This window comes from Artemia sp. Qi Xiang Cuo, chromosome 3 (assembly GCF_049724085.1).
Source record: "Artemia sp. Qi Xiang Cuo chromosome 3, ASM4972408v1, whole genome shotgun sequence".
Classification (NCBI taxonomy): Eukaryota; Metazoa; Arthropoda; class Branchiopoda; order Anostraca; family Artemiidae; genus Artemia; species Artemia sp. Qi Xiang Cuo.
The window spans coordinates 29,558,243-29,577,740 of NC_142796.1; the positions used below are offsets into that span (position 1 = coordinate 29,558,243).

The window sequence follows — 19,498 nt, forward strand, 5'->3', positions numbered from 1 at the left end:
ACTTCTGTTTTGTTGTCTCTAAATGAATGTCAAGAATCAATATTTTTATTTGTGTTCGTTGAAGTTCTTGAACGATAAGACACCAAAAGTTCATATCTCCTATTACAAGTCCATGCTTAGGCCTACTATTAGCACCTAAAAAGTACCTGATCTGCAAATAAAGGTATACTTAGTTTCAAAAACACTTTTTTGAGTGTTTCTAAGAAATCATCGACTTCCTGTAATGTAGTCCTGGTAATGTCTGCTTTTGTATTCATTATCTTTTGGTCTTGCGAAAAAAGAATCATGGTGAATAAACAACTAAGCTTAGCCACCATGCTTATCGTATTATTTTATTAGAGCTTATGGCAAAACAATTGGAACCAAAAATATTGCCACAGATCTGAGGGACTTCCTGTTAAGCAAGTTCAGCGCCTTGGACGACAAATATTGGAAGGTCTTTTATTCCTCCAAGACAGAGGATTTCCTCCATTTGGTCACCTGCACTCGGGAAACATCATAATTCAGAATGGGGTTGCTAGGTAACTATTGAATTGTCTTTATGCTCTCTTCACTACATGTATAAATCTCGGAAGAATATAATTGATTATTGATAATTTTACGGTGAAGAATCTTTTATTAATTAACATGCCAAATTGAAATGCTAAATACAGAACTTCAAAGGGTTTATCATCTCTTAGATATTTGTTGTTTAGCTTCAACATTCTCAAGCACCAAAACCCATAAAGGCAAGTGAAATCTCTCTGAAGAGCCTTCGTTGTTAATTTATGGTCCCTTATTTGTTTTCATTTTGGTTTTTGTAATTTTTTTTTTACATGTTACTAATGTTTTTATCTTGTTTATGGAATTATTTCTTGTATGGGATATTATTTTATTGCGTTTTGTTGAATATTTACACTTAATAAGCATCACCTAATCAACTCTTTCATGTTCTATAGATCTCGTCTTGTTTTCGGCTGTTTTTCCTTGATACAAGGCTACCATGTATGGCCTGTTAAAGTCTTTCTTCGTATGCATCTTTGTTGCACTATCCCTACAGGAACCAGTTTTTGTTTTAACTCTTTTTCGAATATTAAAGATACACGATACTTTTTAAGCTTTGTTTTTGCATTATTTTTTTTTCTGCCACAGATCTTTGTAAAAGTTTAATCTCACATGTGCCCTTCTAAAACCAGTGGCGGATCCAGGGGGGAGGGGGGCGCGCGACCCCCTAACGTAGTCTAAAGTAGTGTAATTTACTTAATTAACGCAATTTTCCGTTAATTAAACTTGCTTCTAACGCAAGTTTACCAGATCAAGCTATTTTGCGCCCCCCCCCCTAAAAAAAGTCATGAATCCCCCGCTAATCTAACAAACTGCTTTTGGTCAAAATGATTGAGTCATTCAAACTTTCAATCAATCACCGTGAACGCTTGACTCAGGCGTCAAACAGGTTCCTAGACGGTCAATCATGCTTGAGTCAATCGATTGTTGGAAGCTACTGATCAAAATGATTGACCGTCTAGGGCCTCCTTAGCAAAAGAAAGGGATTCCAGACCAAATTAAGCGTAAAAGGAAAGTTTGTTTTCCCAGTTGTTAAAAGGGTAGGATGCAATTGTCCAGCTGTATATCCGTTTGTAAAACAAATTTTTCAATATTAATCGATTTTTTTCAACCTATTCATAGCTTCAAGTAGGCTCATGGAGACAATGAGCATAACCAAGTCCTGTTTTTTTTATTTGTAGCCTTTAATTATTATTTTCTTATATAAAAATAGTTTTACCTGTAAAATCTGAAATTTCATATATGTTACTATCTTCTTTTCAAGAACTCATTTAAACGTGATGCTATTGCATTTTAGGACTACTGCTATTTATGTCAAAAGTGATTTTGAGCTGTGTAAAGGTAAGAGATGAAAATTCGAAGCCTTTTTTCTCGTGCTAGGAAACGTGAAGCAGAAAAATTAATTTCCACTGTGTATAAGAAACAGATAAAAATTAGTTTGCTCTAGCTTTGAAATCACTTGTCTTAGGGACCATGTAACGTCAAACTTTTGAATAACATATATGTTTGATATCCCAAGATCAAATTGTGTGTCTCTTCTAGATAATATTGTGTTTTGGTAATTACAAAAGTACGTAGATATAGCAATTTCCTTTAAAATGAGCCATTAAACGGCTCTCTATGATGTTCAGTGCCCCGCTAGCAGTGGAGAAAAAAAGGACAGAAGAGCTATCCATGCAAAAAAGTGAATTTCCTTTTTATTTAAGCCTGGAAACTGTAAGTTTCCAGTAGAGTTTTCGGCCATGATGTTTCCGATGTTATTTATTTATTTTTTTTTTTATTTCGATATTTCGTCATTTTCTAGGGGTCTTAGGCTTTTTTTGAAATTCCCTTGAATTTCTTTTCAAAATAACATTTTCTATTGAATTTACTTTATGTAATCATTCCTGAATTAGCTAAAAATGGCAATTTGCTAGTTTTCTTAAGCGCGTTTTTTAATTTTCGGTAACTATGGGCCATGGTTCGTTCCTTACTATGTTGCAGCTACCGCTGTAACCATTATCCAGGAGACAAGAAAAGCGGAAAATTTGATCTTAATGTGTAAACAGTAATTTACTGCGACTTTTCTGATTCGATTAAAGTTTCTTATGCTGAATTTAAAATTCAATCTGTATTTTTGAATTCATAATTATCCTGCAGCTGAACTTGCAAAGAAATTAGAATAATAAATTACGCCAAAAAAGTCTTTCGACAAATACCTTTTTTTTCCAAAGTATTAGACCTTTTTACAAATTCTCTTTTGTAATTCATAGTGACGAGGACTTTCGAAAATAGGAAGAAAATGATGATAATATTGTGAAGATGAATAGAAAGGGTAGATAATATTACGGCTAAAGGAATGGTCATATTAAACCAAATTAATAGAAAGTGAGGAAAAATGACTACGGATAGGGGACGTGGAAGGAAAATGAGCCCAAGAAACAAGTTTTGGCCCATCGCTCACATAAATTAAAAATTACTATTAGACCCTCATTTTAGCAAGCTGAAATGTGTTCATCTGTCTATTAAGAATGGGATATTGGGAATTGGAGAGCCCATAGGTCAAAGGGCCTCATTCTAGGCCTTGAAATAACACGCATGGCACATCCCTGTATGACTAATTTTTATTAAAATGTAATATGTCTGGCATTTTATTAATACTACTACTACTAACGACTCACCGCAGCACCAAGCCGCCTGAGACCAACACAGCTACGCACACTCTTCCTCCATCTCAATCTATTCAAAGCCTTCCTCTTTACACCCTCCCAGGAAGCTCCCATTTCCTTTAAATCTTTCCTTATGATATCTTCCAATCCCAAACGCGGACGACCTGCTTTCCGTTTAGCCCTAGACGGTTGGCCAAACAGGACAATCTTTGGCAAATTGTCATCCTTTATCCGCAGAATGTGCCTTAGCCATCTCAACCGTTCTCTCACTATAGCCCAAGAAAGCAGGGTTGAACCACACTTTTCGTACAGCCTACTGTTTGAAATATGGTCAGTCAGCCGGGTACCCAGAACAAGCCGCAGGCAATTCTCTGGAAAACATCTAGCAAATCTTCATCCGCTTTTCGGAGCGCTCATGCTTCAGAGCCATATTTCACCACTGTCATCACTGTAGCTTCCAGTATTCTAGTCTTGGTTTACAGACTTATATTTATATTATTCCAAACATTTTTTTAACTGTGAAAAGCCACCCTGAGCCTTGGCTATACTACTTTTAACATCTTTACTGCTCCCACCATCTTTACCAATAATACTACCGAGGTAAGTGAAGTTGTCCACCTGATCAATTCTTTCGTTACCCAACGTCACCTTTTCATCTCCACTTATTCCTAGCCTTAGTGACTTAGTCTTCTTAACATTTATTTTCAAGCCTATTCTGGCACCTTGAATTCGCAAAACCTCTAAAAGTTCATTCATTTCACTCACACTTTCATCTAGGATTCTTAAATAATCAGCATAATCTAAGTCCAGGAGAGTTTTTCCTCCCCATTTGATTCCGTGGATAGATTTTGTCTCAAGAAATGTCTCAGGAAAGTCAATGGGAGACCACGGAATCAAATGGGGAGGAAAAACTCTCCTGGACTTAGATTATGCTGATTATTTAAGAATCCTAGATGAAAGTGTGAGTGAAATAAATGAACTTTTAGAGGTTTACAGTCTTGGTTTACAGACTTATATTTATATTATTCCAAACATTTTTTTAACTGTGAAAAGCCACCCTGAGCCTTGGCTATACTACTTTTAACATCTTTACTGCTCCCACCATCTTTACCAATAATACTACCGAGGTAAGTGAAGTTGTCCACCTGATCAATTCTTTCGTTACCCAACGTCACCTTTTCATCTCCACTTATTCCTAGCCAGTAGAAAGCCCTCATGACCTCGTGGCAGTACAAAATTCGGTTATCAAAAGAATGTGTCTCCTATCAGAACACCATATTTGGGCATGGAATCCCCAGGGAGAATGATTGCACAATCGAAGTGGGTCAATGACCTAAATTTCCCAGGTCGATTTATTTGTTGTTGTTGTTGTTTTGGGCAAGTGCACGCTCGAGGTGAATGTCAAGATCCAGAAATAGGAAAACAGGATCACGTGCTTCCTTCTTAGCCAATCAGAGACTCGGATACATCCCCCTTCTCAGCCAATCAGAGGCTTACGTACATATTAGCGGTGGAGTTTTGCAGATAATATGAGGAAAGGATGTTTGCTATAGTTTTATTAGTCTGTGAATAGAATTCACAGGAGTAAGAACAGTTTGACTTTACTCATTTGGATATATATTTGTGTGTTGATGAGTGGAATATTTACCCTATTAGAAGTTGATAGTGGAGTTGATGGCAATAATACAAGAGCACCAAACATTGCGGTGGAAATCACGAGAGGATCACGGCTTTGTCTGGAATGGGATGAAGTATTTGCAAGATATGTAATATCATTGGGCAAATTTAAAATGGAGGATCAATTATGTTTCGCTGCAAAAGTTGATATAGCACATGTGAAGAGAATTCAATATACATTAAGTGCATTAGTGAAACATATCAAAGATAAAAAACTGTATCTCTAATTTCACATGCCTAGTATTATTTTCGTAATTATCAAAAAAAATTGTTTCAAAATCGAAAACGTTCTCTTTTTGTTCGGGGCAGGTTAGGCTAAGGGCTAAGGAATCAGGGTCAATCTAGAGTCAGCAGTTAGAGTAAAAGGATTGAAAAACGAATAAATTTGAGAAAGAGATAATTAGACCAAATCTAGTGATTATGGAAAACCATTTGATTTTGGATGATGATTTTCTCGAGCTATCTCTTCAACGCAGGATATTCTCTCGTCAGGGAACACTTGACGATATAATGAGGACTGATTCTCCCCCATTGGACTATTGTATGAAACTTGTAAAATGTGATTCAAATGTTTATAGTCAATTTATCGATATATTAATTGGAACAAAGCAGAATCATATTGTGGATATACTTTCGTAAACATTGCCAATGGATTCAGTGTAGATGGCTCCACCCTTCAAAAGAGGAAACGTCAGAGAGTTACTCCTCTCCACATTCCACCACCTTGAACTGATGGAGCGAGGTCACTCAGTTTCATGTTAGCTTTGAGAGCGTTGACATTAGTTACCAAAAAATGCTCTATACATGTTCACTTCGCATGTATACTCTTGGCAGTTGAACTCATTGTGAGACTTGCGGAATTATTGATGACAATAGCGAAGATTGTAAATTATGTAATCCTTAAAAATTATATAGAGGCTATGCACCACAAACTAAAGGATGTAATTCATGTTTGGAGGAGCTTTGTGACTCTCATCCTAGAGGACATCTGTGCTCCAATTGTCACTATGATAAATGTGATCAGTGAGAGAATACTTACCCCGCTATGATTGGAAAAAATCCCAAACATGATTTTAGTTTATTTCTACGAGATTGGTATCGTCGTGGGTTTAAATTATTCTGGGAAGAGGAGTCTGGTCTACGAATCAACTGTTGGGGTAACAAGACAATCTGGTTTCTACGTCATCGTTGTGACGACACTGCCTACTATGACTATAAACCAAGTGATTTTTATTTGGCAGTTACTGAAAGTGATTCACCATTTGAAAACACTTTATGTGATATTGCTTTAAATAGACAGATTGAAACTCGTGAATTCCATAATGTGAATGCAAATAGTATCATTGACTATACAAAGAGATATGACAAGAGTGAAGTTACATTGTACTGTAGAAAATGTGACCCTGATTTTGCAGTCAATCAGGATCCATGTACAGTGAATCCAAAAGATTTACCGGCGTTCAAGACAGTTGCCTATACACCGAACAAGAAGAAGAAATCTAAGGTGAAGATTTAAAAGACATTGTTGTATATATATATGCATTTTATTAATAAACAAATTCACAAATATTTTTTAAGCACTTTACTCTTAGGGAACTGAAATCAATACTGTATAGGTCAGAGAGGATATTTTCCACTAGAAAGTCGTTCAGACGAGGATTGTCACTCTAAATGAAGAGAAACTTCTGGTAAGCATAGTTGGGGCATCGGAACACAAAATATAGTGGTGCATGGAAGCCGCAGCCTTGAGTCATTAGATTGTCCACCCTCTTCCGATTTTTAATAATATTTTTCCCACAGCTCCCAATATAGTTACTGATGTGAGGTGTGTAGAATGTATAGGGTAGACCAAGAGGATCAAATAAATTCAATGGTCTTCATTGTTTGAAAGATGCACAGCCAATGACCCGTAAGTACAGTCGACGGACTGCTTTTAACAATAATCAAGGTATTGTTCGCACTTTGAATTTTTCCAAGAAAATCCGAGGGCAGACAATAGGTTTGTTACTGTGACATGTAGGGGTCCATATTAAATACATTGATTATTTGACTGGTTTTCATGGTACCAAGTCTAGTATAACACTACCTTCGGGAGTGATTTCTAAATAGTTTTCATATTTATTTAGTGAGATTAGTTCACTGCTCTCAGCCAATGGATTGGCACATTTACAATCTAAACGCACACTCTCCGTACGTACTATACTCATATCCTGTGTGCCAGACAAATCCAGAACAATGATACCAAGTGTTTTAGCAAACATATCTTCGGTTATACCATTTTCAAACAGTTGCGAATCATGATCTAGGGTTTGCATGGTAAACTCATACAATGTCTATAGTAGTTGTCAAAAGATAGATTGTATAGTAGGGTTCTGTTTACTTTAAACGCAAGAGATGTAATTCCAAACATCTCGCATTTATGTCGGAATCCAGTCCATGATCCTATTTCAGTAGTGCTTTTCACAAGGGCCAAAGCGAGTTCCCACGGTCTCTCGCCTTTGATAAAGGATGAATAGGTGAACGTACTTGAGCCCATGGAAATATGACGTTGATTAGTGATTGTATGAGAATCAAGTAGTTTAATATTATTCCCATGGGCTCTCAGTTTTTCCACTGCCAAAGCAACAGAACTCATGACCTTTTGTTTGCCTACATGAAGTATTGCCGAGGTGAGGGAGAGACTTACATAAGGATTGGCAGCAAGTTCCTTTCTCTATATGAGATTGGATGGTACAAGCGTCAGTTTTATATCCACTTTAACATTGGGCGGCAGCCATTGGGGTATATTAAATATTTCATGAAATATTTTTCCAACTAGATGTAATTCACTAGTTGTAGCATTTTTAAGTGCATCTGTACTATCAGTATTAGTAATATATTCATATCCATTGGAGGTGCCTCTCAGTTCCTTGTATGACTTGGGTGTCATCAGCTTGAATTGCATATAGCTTGTATAATTTGAGAGATTGTTGCTTGTGCTCACCAGCATATCATTGATGAAGACACTGATTTCACGAAATAGATTATGTAATATACAATTTTCATAGGGTATACTATCAGCATGAACTGGCATTGTATTATCAGATTTCCGAACTTTCATTTGTAAATCAATTAATGTTGAAGACGTGTCCATAAAGTAGTCTTCATTGGAATAAATTTGAAAGTGGATATTATCGGAGAGGGGTTGTTGAGGATAAAATTGTTCATACTATCCATGCTTGACACTCACATCAACATTTTCTGCATTGAATAGATTCAATGTGGCGGTGATTGAAGGTTGAGAATCCTTATGCGGTAGGTAGGACATCTTAAGAGAAGAAATCTAGTTTTGATCTAACATTTTTCTTCCTGAGGCTTCTTCTTCTGTTTACACTCGGTGTTGGCTTTTTCCTTCTTTTCTTTGACAACAGGGGTGATGTCTTTCGTTACCGACCAGATTGGAGACTCATGAGGGATGCAGTGTTACTTGATCTTTTTAAGTGTTTACCATTTTGTTTTAACCTTTCACCAAGGGTTAGTGCACTGGACCTAAAATGTTCCGTAGCATATTTTTTTAAATCCTTGCCAGAGCCCCAATCGTATAGAGTAGAGGGTGCAAAGCTGTCGCAGCCGGTACAAGATATTTTCTAGCCAGTGGTAGTGAAGAGCGAAACAGCTTAGCAAACCAACTGCCAAGACCGTAGCCAGACATTGACGAGCGACCTTTGTAATAGTCCAGTCCATTTCCCTGTTGTCTTGGGCCAAGAGTATTAACATAGCGGTCAATTTCAGGACAAGTGATTAATACTTTTCTATTACATACCTTGTTGTTGAACGATGGGACGAAAAGGCATACAATCACAGCAAAAGCTTTTGAAATCGCCAAGGGATCACCCTATTTAGTTCTTAGTGTTAACAGACAGAGTTCCAAATAGGAAGTGTTTACGGGAATATATTGAAGATGCTTTATATTGTAGTGGTGAATATGCTCTTGATTGGTTTTTCGTTCAAGAACTCGTATGAAGGGAACATTTGAATTACCAACCCGAGATGTTTCCACAAATGAAGCGTAGAGAAATATACAAGTCTCTGTGGAGAAGGCAGGCGGGTAGTCAGCAAAAATGAAATTAGTGTTTCCGGCACTTTTACCATTGATTATATTGAGCTTAAAGCCAAGAACATCCTTTAGGTTATCATTGAGAATAACCTTTTCGCTGACAATAGGTGAACTAATGTAGATCTTACCCTCCTCCTTTGAATAGTTGAAATGAAAAGCTCCTTTTTTACGAGCGGAAATTCTTTTATTAATAGAACGACATAAATCATTCATACAGGTGAGATCCTCGTAGGGTAATGCAATATATGGACAATTCATCGAATTGGTTTTTTGAATTTGTTCTTGATCACCTGAGGATGGTGGCGGCCAATCATAGGGTCTAATTTATATATCCTATTTACGATCCTTTTTCAGGATATCATAAGTATTTTTGAGAATACAGTCGACAAGAGCTACTTCTTGCTTTCCGTCTTCGAATTTGATGGTGGGGGAGAGTTTCGTCCAAAAATCACTTACTCAAGTCAGTGTAGAGAGGATCAGAAACACTGGACATGAAAGTCACATAGAAATCATTGGTCATTGTTAATATCTTCAGCACTGACCGAAGAATCAAAATCTGAATTATATCTTAGCCAGCGAACAAGCATCTGTTTCTTGCCCCTACGAGTACGACTCTTTAATATCTTTTCAATTTGATAAATTTCACTAGTGTTTCTAACTTTTTGCAGTTCATATTCATAAACACCGCTGAGAATCTCTTCATCTTTGGTGTCTCGCCTTTGATATGGAGTGGGTTCGCTGTCCAGGATTTTGGACACTTTAAAAGGTTCGATGCTCCATAAATAATTCCCCTTTTCAAAAATTTTGGTGGTTCTATTAATTTGAACAGTATCTCCAAAATTGAATTTCTTCTTCACATTTTTTTTTCTTTTCCATCATTGGAATATTTCTTTAGAAAAGCATCAAATGTATTTTCACTGCATTGAACATCCTGAGGGCTCGAGTTGGACAGAGATCGATGAGGTCGATAGTTGTATATCCGCATGATTTTATATAAATCATGAATAAAAGCCGGTGTATTTTTCAGTGTACAATATCTTGAAATTAATAGACAAATCGTTCTTATTAATCGTCCACCCAATGCAGCTTTTATCGGGCTGTGACTATGATAAAGTGTTGTATTATATTTCAATAGAACCTTTTGCACATGGGGATTAACAAATTCACTGCCACGATCCGATTGAATTTTTCTATACGAATCCTATTCAAGAATAGTTTCAATGGCCCGAGCAACTTCAACACCTCTCTTTGACCGTAATGGAATGGCATAGGCATAGCGACTAAAGACACTGATTGCCACCAGAATATATTTGTAGGTTGCATTGTGACGCCGTTGAATTGCGTCTAAAGTTAAAAGATCCGTTTGCATTATATGCAGAGGGAAAAAGGCTTTAGTTTGTCGATATTGTTTGCCGCGAAGTCTGTGATTCCGGTGCAGTGTATAACTCGGTTCACTCTCTAGATACTCTTCTGCTTTTTTTAATGTGCTGCCGGAGACAACTTTAGAAAGCGCTTTGGGAGAACTTAAACTTCTTACTTCACCGATATTTTCATATACACATTTCATAACGTCATCTATTTTGAACACACACAAGTAGTGTAATGTCCACTCCCCTTTTGCACACTGGAGGGTGAATCAATTCGTCTTCGCTTTTGACTAGCAGCCACAGGTGTTATAAAATCATTGCTGCTGAATTGCTAGTATTTTCAAATATTGAATCTTCTTCTTTTTTAAACGGTGGTGGTGTTGGCGTTGTTGGAGGACTATATTCTCTTAGTTTCTTTAGAATTTGCTTATTGCCAATAAGACTTTTGGGAAAGTTTGATACACTTACAAAGGTGTATAGATGAGCGTCAAAGGAGAAAAGTCCTTTACGATTCGTCACCATATCACAAATTAAATCAACTAGATTATAACTTTTTGCCCTGAATTATAATTTGTTTCCCTGTGCTGTCGACTTGAACTTGATCACCGTCAGTTTCCAACATGAGATATGATAATACTCTTTTACTCTGTTCTCGATAGGTGACTGGCAATAGATTTCCAATTTTCGATACAATTGAATTCAATTCCTTCTCCTTTGATTGCACTGCTGCAGAATCATGAGGAGATGTTTGCTGTTTAGAGAGATCGGCGACAGGGGTGGGTCTCTCACGATAAAGCCTATGATTGTCCACACGTCGCAATGTATCTTGAAGTAAAAGCTGTTTTTTTTTCATCGGCAATATTCTCATCATTAATGAATTTGCTTAGATTGTCTTCAAAATGTTTGACGGGCGAGTGGACAAGTTCAAATGTTGTCAATTTATAGGGTTTAACCATTCTCTAGGGAAAACAGTTTACAAGTCCTGAATTTATTGACTGTAAAGGTGTCAAAAAGCTACCATCCACGTGAGGGAGGCTTGTACTATTTAGATTTTGTCATTTTTCTTTAACATGTCAGGCACTTACACTGAAAAGATTTTTCTTTGTAGGTTATATAACCCAATATTGCAGTTTTACAATGCCCGCAATTAAATTTAAACAAAGTTCAGATATTAGATTAATGAAATCATTGTCAACACCATGTTTGAGTATGGCCTTCCTAAGCAAGGGTTTTGAAGTGCTTAAAACGGAAAATAAATGCATTTGTTCGTGTAGTTTCTTCAGTGTCATAATGGCAACTAATAGCCTTTTCTACTGTTCACCGGAAGATATACTGTAATTTCATTGTTGAAAATGTCGGTGACTACACGTAGATCTTCGGGTTTGCTATGATTAAGATCCAGCAAAATGTAACTGTAGGGTTTATTAGTCGCCGGAGTGTACGCTGACAACAGAATATTTGGGGCGCCGGGGTATATCGTTTTATTGCGAGGTATTCATGAGCTAGAACCACGCACGACTAGATGGACAATATAGATAGTGCGATTCAAAACAAGAATTTGCATGCATTTGCTCTGATGAAACAGATTGTGTAGAACTAGAGTTATGGAAATGTGTTCATGGTGAGAGCGAACAGTTGTAGCATTTCCTGTGAGAACTGTTCAATGGATTCAGCCAAATCATCAATAATCAGCCACGAGTTCAGTTCAATACTGTTGAAAACATCAAGTCCCCGTATGAATTGTATTGGTATGGTTGTGGCAATTGCTTTTATTTTATCATAGGACTCCTGCCATATGCACTAGCAATAGTAGATTTTTTTGGTTTTTCGAAGAACATTTTATCGCAATTTTTAATTATTCTAGCTAAAAATGTTTTTTTCCCCGACATTGAGGGACCACACAGAAACGACCTGAAGGGTGTTTTAAATTGATACATGTTGCTGCTGCTGCTGTTGACAATAGTTGGACTATAACTAACTGTAAACCATACGTGTCCAGTGAATAAGTAGTAGTAGTAGTAATTTTCCCATTGATCTATCTACGTTAACAAGAACAACAACAAAAAAAACAATATTTCATGGTCATTTATTTCGGCAACATGAAAACTCTGTTTGTTCAACATGAACAACGATAAGAATAACACTTGTTCAACAAGAACCTGACAATATTTCATGGTCACTTATTTGCAACAACATAACTCTATTTGTTCAACATGAACAACAATTATAAAAATGGCACTTTATGCACAACATAAAAAAAACACTTTTTGTCCATCAACAGCAAGAACAAAACTTATTGTCTTTAAATACTTTTTGTCCAGCAAGAACACTTTTCTGTACAACAACAACACTTTTCTGTACAACAACAACAACACTTGAAAAAAAAAACACTTGGAACATGAACTAGCACAGTTGAACATTATGAATTTAAAAGACCCCCCCACCCCCCAGGACCGAAGGCCGGCCGCGGGAGGGACCCCCCCTGGGAGCCAGCCGCGGGCGGGACCCCCCCCCCCCCCCCCCGGGAGCGGCCGCGGGAAGGGCCCCCCCCCCCCCGGGAGCCGCGGTGGAAAAAAACTGTACACAATAGTTGTCGTCACTGCTGCGGCAGGTTAGGTTGGGCTAGGTTGGGTCAGTGGTGATGGTTAGATGAGGTTAGTTAATTTATGAAAGGGTTGGAGCATTTAATTTATGAACAGGTTGAGTGGTGGTGATTAGGCTAGTTGGTTAGGGTAGTAGATTAGGTTAATTTATTCAGACCAAGTTGATTGCGATAGTCTATGCATTCAACTCAGTCTGAAATACGATAGTGGCCATGAGGCAGCAAAATTACACCATTCTAGAGCACATAGACTTTGTCGGTTATACACGATATTACATTTTTTTTTCCACTCTCACAGCATAATTTCTATACTGTTGAGAGTGAATTGCAAGCACTTGTGCTCTCAGCAATAGGCTACTTTCTGCACAGTCTCTGTACACGCTCATCTTGAAGTGGCTCCTTAAAAAATATGTACGTACCCCTTTACACACCTGCTTTTTATTCCCAATATGAATTTGAACGCATTTGAAAACTTTGGGACCCGGGAAAACCTCCTTGGATATTAAATCCCCCCCCGTCTCTGATTTTAATATTAGTAGTTGTTTTGCAGCTTGACGTTTCACCAACTTGGGGTAGAGGGACGGATTCCAGTTAGTGAAATCCATCCGCGAGCTGATGTGTTCTCTCTTTTCTAGATCACCCAATAAATCTTCGGTCCCATTTACCTTTAACAACAGAGAATCTGTATCCCCATAGTAAACTTGAACCTCCCCCTCCCGTGGCCATTGCACCTTGCACACATTGTAAAAAAACGACAACATGAGCTTTTTGAAAATTTCTAGTACTGAACCACCTCCTGCTATACTCTTGTTCAGTACAACATTTCGCTTTTTCATGCGTAGAAGAACCATGCCAGCCTCTATGCTCGTGAATGATGTAAAATTGGAATCGGCAATAATTCGTGCCCACTCTAGAGGGTCAGTCACAATGTCGCAGCGAGTTCTGTTACGTACGCTTTCACACATTTTGCCAAACGCTGAATTTAGAATGAGTTTGTACATTTCCTTCTCTACCTTTTAGTTTGCCCTAGAGCGTTTATCAACAAAAGTGTCGATAAACGTCTTTAAATATGCTTTCTGATTGAACTGCAGGACCCTATGTATTTTGATGATCTTGAAACCATTGTTCACCCTCCAGTGCAAAAGTACATGGTGAACAACGATATTCTCCTTAGTTTCCAAATCAGCAATCAGTTTTTTCCTAGAGGGGGTCCAGTGCACCCCCATATTCTCAACCAATGATCGATTATAGGGGCTCAATGAGTCCCTGCTCATGGGCCGTTCGATACAGGGAAAAACAAAATCTCTGACTGAACCGTGAAGCGGCAGTGGACTGTGCCCGTCAATTTCAAAGAACCATCCTTGTGGCCCATTGTCCTCAACGGTGGTAATGTCGGGGAACTCACAAGGATTTTCAAGCCATTGATAGTTACCGCACGGCAAAGAGTAGTGAGACATTGCCGAGCGGTACAATGAGTTCATGTCCAAGAACACTGCATTTGACTTTGCACCTGTGCTGTTTTGTCCGCTCGGATCGGTTGACAAGACGCGGTCCCCATGAAAAACATACCCTCCCCTCATTGAACGCTCTACAAAAAGGTGCTGATCTACATCTGTGATTAGGCCTATTTCCTCCCTACTAATTTTTAAAATCAAATCCATCACCAAATGGGGTGTGGAAAAATAATAGTCTATGTCTAACCTGAACTCCGAATAGATTTGGTCTGTGTTTTTGCAGACTATATCCAACAGAGTTAAAACGTCACTGGCCAAGTACAGTCTATAATAATCCCACCCAGTTTTACTATACCCCTTAGCCCACACCTTCTTGGCAAACTCATATTCCTCGGCTGTGCATTCACTGCTGGTCAGTGAATTGTAAAAACCTTCAATTGGAGGTAGTTTCACCTCGCTTAAGCAGAGTGCCAGAACAGTAATAGTCGTATGCGTTTACACCTCTGCAGGTCAATAGGTCATAAATTTAACTCTCTGGAAAGTTCTGTTTAAGCAAGGGAAAGCTATCAAAATTGTCGCTTTTCTGCACTTGAATCAATTGACTCAGTGCCTTGGGAAAAAAACTAAAAGAATCTAAAAACCGGATTTTATTCCAACACGTATGCCCATTATTTACTACCTGCCATTTCAGCTCGAGAAGCAACAACTTCTCGGCCGATTTGGGAACAATGTTATTTGGGTAAATGAATTATTTACCCATGGACAGTCTCCTCCCCCTCCCTCCCTGTGCATACCTGCCAGTGCCGGTAAAATAAATTTTAAATCGTAATTTGAGTTGTGGATAAAAACAGGGATAAAAAACTGCTGGCTAACATTTAAGTTACACGATTGATGCGCAACCCCTCTGAAATTACTCCCCCCAGAGGATATTTCCTGCCCCAAGTTATTATGATCTCTGAATTTCCCCCTCCCCCCTCTTTTCCCTTTAGTCCCCATATCCCCCTCTTCAAACTCCCCCTTAGCAACCCCACATATTTTTTGATTTTTAATCGCGAGACGATCTTCTGCAGCCCGCACCATAGGATAATGGGTATTTCTCAAACGAGAAATAGCACCATTAGTTGTGCAAATTAGTTTAGTCAGTGCCTTGATCATACACTTCCTCTCATCCAATATTTCTACTATTTCTAACAACCGCATGGTGTTAGAATTGTCTCTTTGGGCAGGAGAATAGGACACTGCTATAGCTTGATATTTTTTGATTTAGTTTAGAAATCGAGGATCTTTCACCTCCACCAGCTTAGCTTCACAATTCAAAGATATTTTGTTGCACTGGAGGAAGGTGTTTTGAAAATTTTTAAAACGTAAAATGGCCCTATTCCCTGAAACCGTTTCCACTACCTTATAGCCATGCCGTCTATAATGTTTAGTATGATTTTGCAACTTTAAGTCTCTCTACAATCGAGACAGACAAGGCGGACAGTAGAAAAGAGTTCCCTTATTCTTACCCTCCCCCAGAACTCTGATAATTTCTGTGATCGGGTTAAAATGGCCAATTGAAATGGCAAGGTCACTAGATGGTGTATACAAAAACCAAAGCCAGTGTTTGACCAAATTAATTGACGGGCCTCTTACAGGGAAAACCACTCCCTTCTTTTTTGAACGAATCCCATCTTCAAATTCAGTTTCATACTGAACCACGGTAACGCCGATATTTAAATGGGCATTAGCCCTTTCAAAAATATCAATAGATCTTAGCGTTACTGGGTATTTTCCTTCTAAACAAGTGAAATCTACAATTGGGAAATTGGACCCTTCCTTCCCATATACAGCCCAATCGTCTACATTCGTCTTGGTAGCGTCACGTGCTAGAGGCTCGAATGCTGATATGAGGAAAGCGTACTTGAAACATTTTTGACTTGTTTCAAAACAAATCCGTTGGACACCTTTACAACCTTCTAGATCTGGATTATATTTTAAAACTACTGCCCTTGGTCCACTCCCCCCTCTTAAAAAAACATCTTTCTTAAATTTATATTTGTTCACGCTACCAATATCAACAAATAAAACTACCGACCTGCTCTCATTTTCGTTATAGTTTTAGAGATTCACAATAATATTGATAATTCCCACAAACAAAACATACACAAAAATTTATAAATTCGGATAGATCAAACGAATCTCGGAGTGTATATAATGGTGGTAAACTTCGCTTTTCCCCTCATTTAAATAGAACACCTTTAAAACAATTGTAACCTTAATTGAATATCTCCTCCCCTTCCCACAACTGAATTTGGTTCTTCAGCAGTGCACGAATTCTATCTAAATAGTCATGCACAATTTCTACGGGTTCAAACACAAAACGTCCTACCAGAAGTGAATTAAAGGGATCCCCAAAAGTCGTAGTGTACACAACTATTGTACTTAAAATTGTGTTGGACAGCTGAAAGTCAGGAAAAGTTGTAAATTGGACATTACCCCCCTCCCCCTCTTGAATATCATCAACACTCCCTCCACAATGTTCAATACTTGGGGTATGCGAAACAATTTCATTTGTTTGAACTATGCTCATGTAATCAGTGGGGGAGGGTTCCCAGTTAATTCATTTGTAGAATCGTCCAAAAGCTACAAGGTGTTTTGACTCAAGTCCCCCTGCCCAACTGCGCTATAATCAACATTTAAAGAATCAGTCAAAAACTCATCAATATTAGATGGTATTTCAATAGAATTACTAATACCATGCCATTCGTTGATAGCCAGTATTTCAATGTCCTGAATGGTGTCCTCTTCTTCTCCAACTGATGAGGATTATGATGATGATGATGATGACGACGAGTATGGGACCAATGCAACCTATAAATGAAAAATAGCTTATTTTCAAAGTGTTCAAATCACCCCTACTGTTTAAAATTTTGATTATTATTCACGTATTATTTAAAACGCGCTTATTAGTAGTAGCAGTATGCACATAGTAGCATTTGGTTAATTCATTGTTCCCTACTCTATCGATATTCTGAAAGTTCCAATTTCCAACTTAATATAAGATATTTACAATCTAAAACGCTTTACATAGAAGGCAATTTGATTTTGTTCAAACAACTCCCCTCAACTTCCAATATTTAATGCTCCCCCTCCGAGCCGGCCATCGTGGCGCTTTCCCGCGGCGCTTCCCGCGGCGCTCCCCGCGGCGCTTCCCGGGCCCCACAGCGCTTCCCGGGCCCACCGGTGCTTCCCGACCGCCACCGCGGCTCCAAGCCGTTAAAACGAAACTGATCGTCCTCGCTCGATCAGTTCACGGTGGAGGAATGGGGAGAGGAGTAGCTCTGTGACGTTACCTTTTTCGAAGGGTGGAGCCATCTACACTGAATCCATTGGCAATGTTTACGAAAGTATATCCACGATATGATTCTGCTTTGTTCCAATTAATATATCAATAAATTGACTATAAGCATTTGAGTCACATTTTAAAAGTTTCATACAATAGTCCAATGGGGTAGAATCAGTCCTCATTATATTGTCAAGTGTTCCCTGACGAGAGACTATCCTGTGTTGAAGAGATAACTCGAGAAAATCATCATCCAAAATCAAATGTTTTTCCATAAACACTAGATTTGATCTAATTCTCTCTTTCTCAAATTTATTTATTTTTCAATCCTCTCACTCTAACTGCTGACTCTAGACTGACCCTGATTCGTTAGCCCTAACCTAACCTGACCAGAAAAGAAAGGGAACATTTTCGATTTCGAAACAATTTTATTGAATAATTACAACAATAATACTAAGTATGTACAATTAGCGATAGAGTTTATTGTCTTCGATATGTTTCACTAATGCACTTAAAGAACATTGAAGTCTATTCATATGTGCTATATCAACCTTTGCAGCGAAACATAATTGATCCTCCATTTTAAATTTGCTCAATGATATTACATATCTTGCATATACTTCATCCCATTCCAGACAAAGCCGTGATCTTCTCGTGATTTCCACCGCAATGTTTGGTGCTCTTGTATTATTGCCATCAACTCCACTATCACCTTCTAATAGGGTAAACATTCTACTGATCAACACACAAATGTATATCTAAATGAGTAAAGTCAAACTGTTCTTCTCACCCCTGTGAATTCTATTCACAGACTAATAAAACTATAGCAAAAATCCTTTCCTTATATTATCCGAAAACCTCCGCCGCTAATATGTAAGCGAGTCTCTGATTAGCTGAGAAGGGGGATGTATCCGAGTCTCTGATTGGTAAGAAGGAAATACGTGATCCTGTTTCCTATTCCTGGATCATAACATTCGCCCCAAGCATGCACTTGGCCAAACAACAACAACAACAAATAACTCGACCTGGGAAATTTAGGTCATTGACCCACTTCGATTATGCAATCATTCTCCCTGGGGATTCCATGCCCAAATATGGTGTACTGATAGGAGATACATTCTTTTGATAACCGAATTTTGTACTGCCACGAGGTCATGAGGGCTTTCTATTCTAGCCTTAGTGACTTAGTCTTCTTAACATTTATTTTCAAGCCTATTCTGGCACCTTGAATTCGCAAAACCTCTAAAAGTTCATTCATTTCACTCACACTTTCATCTAGGATTCTTAAATAATCAGCATAATCTAAGTCCAGGAGAGTTTTTCCTCCCCATTTGATTCCGTGGTATCCCATTGACTTTCCTGAGACATTTCTTAATACAAAATCTATCAAAATGATCCATATAAAGGGGGATAGAACATAACCCTGCTTAACTCCTGATTTAATATGAAACTAGCTGCTAACCTCATTTCCTACCTTAACGGCTGTAATGTTATTCTCGTACATAGCACTAATCACTTTAATGTATTTGTCTGGTATACGATACAAGGAAAAGTCCTTTGCTAAAGCTCTTATATCACGCTTGCTCATAATCTATAAAACTGAGGACCAAAGATGTTTAATAACTCAGGCAATTCTCAATTATTAACCTAAGAGTGAAGATTTGGTCGACACATCCTCTGCCTTTTCTAAAACTGTTCTTCTCTTAAAACTCTGTCTACAGTATCTCTCAGTCTCAAAAGTATCATATTACTAAGTAATTTCAATCACCAGACTAATGCCTCGATG

General features: G+C 38.1%; 1 protein-coding gene across 1 annotated transcript in view; it reads left to right on the top strand.

Moving 5' to 3' along the window:
- The window catches only part of LOC148953974 (uncharacterized), a 259,497-nt gene that overhangs the window by 228,885 nt on the left and 11,114 nt on the right, over positions 1–19,498 (top strand). The window contains exon 8 of the mRNA XM_089086057.1: positions 340–521. Within this exon, the coding sequence (XP_088942183.1) occupies positions 340–521 (182 nt within the window). The remainder of the gene's footprint in view (positions 1–339; positions 522–19,498) is intronic.